The sequence below is a fragment of the Phytophthora infestans genome, genomic scaffold (genome assembly GCF_000142945.1).
Source record: "Phytophthora infestans T30-4 supercont1.104 genomic scaffold, whole genome shotgun sequence".
Classification (NCBI taxonomy): Eukaryota; Oomycota; class Peronosporomycetes; order Peronosporales; family Peronosporaceae; genus Phytophthora; species Phytophthora infestans.
Window position 1 is genome coordinate 26,874 of NW_003303655.1, and position 6,342 is coordinate 33,215.

Sequence of the window (6,342 nt, forward strand, 5' to 3'; positions counted from 1 at the left end):
CGTCAGTTCGTCGGAGGGATCGTTTTCTTTGTCGTACGCAGCCATCTTCGTCTTCATGTACTTGGTGGTCACCCGCATCAGTGACGTCAGCGCCTTGGCAACGTCGTCGTCTTGCTTTCGCTTTCGTTTGCCTCGATTGCTCTTGCAAGCACCCCCTCGAATGCGTTTGATCCTGTCCACGCGCTCGTGATGGGTTGGGGGGAGGCTTGTGCGAATCGTTACTCCTTCTCCATTGCTTGAAGGCCTCATCGATTGTGCAGTACCGGTCGATGTTGTAACAGATTGCTCATCTTCATCACTGGAGTCATGACTCGCTTCCAAGTCGCGTAGCCCTGCTGCCAAAGCTGTCACAGTAGTTGCGTGGGATCCGGTAGCACGAGCATCCCCTGAACCAATAAATACCAGCGTAACATTAGAAATGCCAGAAACAATGGTGCATGCAAACCTTACCGGCAATCAGGGAACAGATCGTCGCGTGTGGGAATCCATTTTGCCGAAATGCTGTGAGTTTGGCACGTTGCTTCGGTTTTGACTCCAGAAGTTGCCCCCACACGTCATCATCCATCATCGGTTTGCCAGTGTCAGGACATACGCCGACCCCACTCAAGCTAGTGATGTACTTGTACAGGTCGTAATCTTGCATAAGTCTCGTGTATTTGGACTTGTATTGACCTAAAAAAGTGCAAACGATACATACAAAAGCCACCGATGCATACCCAGCATTAGAACGAGTATACGGAAACCGTGAGGCTACCTCTATATACCTTTTTCGAGAGTTCGCCCGTGCTTCTTGTTTAGGGCCGACACCAGAGTGCTCCATGCCTTCGACTTAATGCCTTTGTCTGTCGCCATTGAGCGATCGTTCCTGGCATCCAGAAACTTGTCAAGCAAGTCATGCTCCTCCATTTCAGTCCATGAAGCCCTCGCAGTACTGCCATTGGCATTGCTGGTGGTTGTAGCGTTGGCCATGACAGGCAGACATTTGAGTTCTCGAGGGCGGAAGTGGGAGTGGCAGTGAAATCTATCTTTAGTGGGTTGTCATTCGCTCGAGGGGAAACCCCCTGCTTCAGTGCCTCTCGCTCAAAATGGCGGGTAAAATTCTGCTCTCCCCCTGAATTTCACAATCATGTTAAAAATGCTGTTACCGAGAGATAATGCGATTCTCAGCTATTTGTGTTCGATGCCGAGATTTTGCTCTGGAATCGTATTATCACCTCAAAATGACATTATCGCAGCATGTCGAACACGGCCTAAACCATTAGAGACAATATCGCTCTATTCGAGAGCGAGCTGATGGGTATGAACGCTCGCTGGTACGGCATCACCGAAGCCAAGAAGGGCACAGCACTTACCGCCAGACACAAGACAAAAACTATAGCGATTAAAGTTTTTGCATTGCGCGATTCCTTTGCAGCGAGTTTAGTTAAATCTTCTCGTGAGGCGGAAAGAGAAACACAGCCAATAAATTTTTGAAATCCATTTTCCATCAAAGGAGCGGGCTATTAACGCCAAGAAGAACTTTCCTAACTTCAAATCGAGCCATATTTAAGCAAAACAAATTGGGTAGTACGAAAGTTGTGTACAAGTATACGTTGACCCGAACAAAGAAGTACCCCGAAGACTTCGTTTTAACGAATAAAAAAAAACAGAGAATCATCAACGATTTCAGCGAAATATAGGTAAAAAAATCGATTCTTCAACGAGTCACCAGACTTACAAAAGTTATTTTGCTGTCCCCGGCCGCTGTAATAAGATTGCTTAGGCCGTTCAGCCAGCTAAAGCTGTCCTCCCTGTAAAACTGACTAAAGCTGAACGCTGAACACGATCGGTTCTCCTGTTCCGGCCAATTTTTGCTGGAAAGTGCTCGAGTTGAGAAGCGCCACCTCGAACACACCCTCAGTTCCCAATGGTGCAGCGATCGTCGAACTGAGAATGTTGCTATCGGTTTTCTCCCACCCGGCCGTCAGTGCGCCGTACGGGGTGCTTACAGTTGCATTAGCGCTCGTGATGTTCAGCCCTGTTACCATTGGGTTCACTATCCAGTGGCGGAACCCGAACACCAGAGGACGAATACCTGCAACGTAGTTGGTCAAAACATATGTAGGAGCTCCACCCCACGGATGGCTCAACGACGTGAACTCTTTGAGTCCGGGTTCCAGGGACTGCGAAACGTACTCCCAACTTGCTCCGGAACGATAATACTCGTTCGAGATCATGGCGTCCCACAGATTGTCAAGCAAAAAAGCAGCCTCATTTGTGTGTCCAGTCTGTAGTAGTGCGTCCAGAAGGAACCCGTTCGTGTTGGGTGAGATCTTGGAACTATTATCCGTAACACTCGTGTCGATGTATCCGGGGCCTCGACGAAGGTTTTCCAAACTCTTCACGCAAATGTCAGTTTGAGTCTCGTTTGCCACCCCAGAAGTAATCGCGAAAGCGATAGCCGAGACTCCATAGACCTGGGGAGTCGATGCATCGACGGCGTAGTTGCCCAACGTGTCGTCCCAGAGCAGATCATTCATCGCAGTTTTGATACTGGAGGCTACTTCGACCCATTGGTTAGCGGAAGCTTCGTCTCCTATTGACTTGGCTACCTTGGCCATACCATTGAGACATTGGACAGCAGCAGCGTTCACAGCAGTACCGGTACCTGAGCCCAGAAACACGGCCACGTACTTCGTGACATCGATAAGTCCGTTGCTATCTCGGCAGCTTACTAACCAAGCAGTAGCTTTTTGCAGCGACTCCCAGTTAGCCTTCGCGAACTCCACATCGTCATAATACTCCATGTACGACACGAACCCGATCAGCCCCAAAATGTCGTAGTCGGGGAAATTCAAGTATGCGTCACTCGTGCCAGCGTTAAACATAAAGACTTCAGGCGTGGGCATTGGAGTCTCGTACGTCATGGTCATTAGGCCTGGAAATTGCCCATTTGAAGCCTGGTAATCAAAAAGATACTTCCAAGTGCCTGTTATCTGTTCAGGTTTTGAGTTGGCAACGCCCATGATGCGAGTGGTGTGGTAGAAGTCGCCTAACCAAATGTATCGGTCACGTTTTGCCCCATCAAGGCACGCGGCGTACGTATTAGACTGCACGCCGAACTCCGGTAGTACTACGCTTTCGTCTGTCATCGGGTTCGTGTAGAGCGTCTTGGACGAGTCATTCAGACTCGTGGCTTTCACGTTACGAACATAGGATGCCTGGTCTTGCCAGCCACCAAAGCCGATAGCACCTTTCCCAGTCGTCGAGTAACCTAGGAGCGAGAGTTTCACTGAAGCCCATGTCAGAGATCGTCATGTCCATCACTTGTCGGTTATCCAGCCACACGACCAAGTTCCCAGCAGTCGAGCTCACAGCAATTTTCACACGATACCACACATGTTCCTTCACGTCGAAAGGCACACGAGACGTACCAAGGACGTAACTTGTCATGTCTGTGGCGTTGACAAAGTCGAAGCCATACGTAAGGGTCAGTGTGCTGGGTGGAAATAAAGTCGTGTTGATGTTCACGTACGTTGAGTCAGCGGGATATTCCGATGACAAGTGGAACATGAGCGATCCTCGGTTCGCTGTGATGTCATAGCCAATGTAAAATCCGAGGCCCCCGCGGATGATTTGGCTCTCAAACCCGAGTGTGTAATCGCTCAGATTCCACGCTTTATACGACACTCCCGGTCGTGGATTAGGTACAAATGTGCCGTTCTCTTCGGACACACGCCAAGACGACACTTGACTACCAGCATCCAGACAAGCAGCGCTTACTGCGCGTGCACCGAGTTTCCAAATCTCGTTATACTTGGCGTTGGAACTCGAAAATTGGCCCGGAAGCGTGGACAGATCATCAATCACTTCAACTGAGGCTTGAAGACCGACATTTGAGAATATGATGGAGTCGCCACTCAGCAAACGCAGAGTCTGCCAACGTTGACCGGGTTGGCTTAACATGGACGTCACCGTCACATTGATCTCCTTCTCCGTAAAGCGGTGCGTCTCTACGCGGCGCGAGTTTGCGACGGCGGTGGCGTATTGCGAGGGTCCGTCCGAGAAGTTGGTGGAAAGTACGGAAAACTGCTCCGAGTATTTGACTTCTACGTCCACAGGTCCGTTGGAAACGGAGGACACAACGAAGTACGGCAGGCCTGCAACTTCGTAGTCGTAGTCGAGAGTTGCGACGGGGTTTCCAGCTGTGAGCGTGATGCCGCCGGCATATGCGCTGGATCCCAGTGTGGGTTCCGTTCCTAGCGCAAGTTTCTTGGGTGTGAAGACCGTAGTCGTTGCTTGCTCCCACCAAATAACTGCAGGCTAACAACACTGAAGTGGTCACTGCCAACCCTCGCATACTGAATTGCATCGGGACCGGAAGTTACGTGTACTCGAGTACTCCAGACGGGAAATGAACTGTGGCTGGCCACGTGAAATGATGTTTCCTCCTTCACCATGGTTGAAGTGCAAGGATTTGCAGCGTAGGTGTCTTGACACTCTCGACCAGTGAATTTTACTGTGAATCACTGGCACTGCCACTGGCAGTGCCAGTGGCAGTGATTTACAAGCAAGTTGAAGTAGCACCCAAGCATAATCCGTTGAACACCGTACACGTACTGTACACAGTCTGTACAGCCTGTCTCTGTTCTTGTCACCGACTCGATACGAACCCGCGGACACTCGCCCACTAAAATTTATCAGCTGGCCGCTCCAATTTGGAATCCAAACCTCAAGCATGGCTTGTGAACGAGACAACAGACTCTAGCTCTACGTGTAGTCCTCTAAGAACCGCGTACAGTAAAGATACTCTTTCTATTTTTTTAATACACTTGCAGTATGCAAGTATTTAGCGCAGAGCGAGTAGCAATAGTCACTGTTAGGTGACAGATAGAACGAAGCCTACGAGCGTTAGTGGAGTGAGGAAGGCTGCTCAGCAGAGCGTATATTCCAGAATGAACAACTTTCTGTGTTGCTACATTACCTGTCTCTCCTTCTCTCACACATGCACCACACAGCAAAAACCCTTTTGGGACAAAAGCCGGTGGCACAAAACCCATTCGGGACCAAAAGCTAACCTGAGCCTCAGAGTCAGGGATGCCGAAAAATAAATTGGTGCTGCAATTATTGTAATAAGAAAGCACCAATTATCTATTGGAGACTTTCTGGAGTAAAAGATCAATTATTTATTTTCGCTCCCGTTGTAGCACCAATAATCTATTGGGCGGTGTTTAATTGGCCATACATTCTTTGATACGGGTGCCCTCGCTGTGTACCAATTTTGCTGCACCAATAATTTTGTTTTTGAGCTGAGGAAGTTCAATAATCTATTTTGGTCTAGTCAGCTCTCTAGCCCAATTATTTATTTTCTGCTTTGATTAGCAATAGATAAAAATGCAATATTCGGCATCCCTGCTCAGAGTGGCTCTTAACCACTGTCACGCGTGCCATGCCATGGCACTAGAAATTGAGCCATGGCATGGCATGGTTACGAATAGAATTGCCCTGCCATTGTGCCATCATGAAAACTATTTTTAGATCATACATTGTTGAAGATAAAAGGAGCATGGCACATGGCAATTGCCCTTTGCCATGGCACTTGCAAATGCCATCCGTGGCACTTCCTGTCATTTTATTTACTTTAAACTCTAGCCCTAGCAAGCGCTCATCCAATCGGATCAAAGCATTTCGTGCCATGGCATGGCATGGCGTGGTTAAGAGCGACCCGCAACCTGTGAACCAGTACATCGCAACAAATACGAAGTTTAACCATTTTAACCCGAGCTTTTATTCTGTATGATACAGAGTACGAATCGTCTTATATTAAGTAAACAGCGACTCGCACCAAAATAATTCCGCTACAAGCCTTCACTTAGACACGTGAAATCATTCGTACAGAACGTAACATAAATGCCGACAAAGTGGGTAAACAGTGACAATTTATCCAACATCTGGAGCTATAACAAATTTCTATTGACCCTGCTATCATGCAATCATCACAAGTTCATTCCAAAAGGTATTTCTCGTTAAAACGGTTTCATAATGGCCTTTGGCGCCAAATGAAAAATGGTTGGCGCGAGGTTGTGTTATCCAGAGGAAACATTTGGTCAGTTCCTAACTAACGTCTTAGTGAGAAGGACCTGGCCAAATTATTCCTGCGCTTGTTTCCGACTACGCCTCCGCGTCTGCGGTACGTTTCCGCTTTCTGAATCGAATACGACGTCGCTGCACTGGTGGGATAGCGGTGCCATCGTTCCACGTTTGGTGCCATATTTGTGAGCATGTCAGCATGTTGCCCGTTTCTAGTCTTCTTACTCGGATGCAAAGCGGTACGTGCCCTCCCATTGCATCGCTACAACGCGG

The 6,342-nt window shown here is 48.5% G+C and overlaps 1 protein-coding gene across 1 annotated transcript; it reads right to left on the bottom strand.

The window, feature by feature from the left end:
• Positions 1–1,802: 1,802 nt before the first annotated feature.
• Positions 1,803–4,339, bottom strand: PITG_19561 (glycoside hydrolase, putative; the record flags this gene model as incomplete). Its single annotated transcript, XM_002896105.1, has 3 exons — positions 1,803–3,253; positions 3,369–4,184; positions 4,267–4,339. 3 exons carry the CDS (start codon positions 4,337–4,339, stop codon positions 1,803–1,805), a joined length of 2,340 nt encoding a protein of 779 aa, XP_002896151.1.
• Between the last annotated feature and the right edge of the window lie 2,003 nt (positions 4,340–6,342).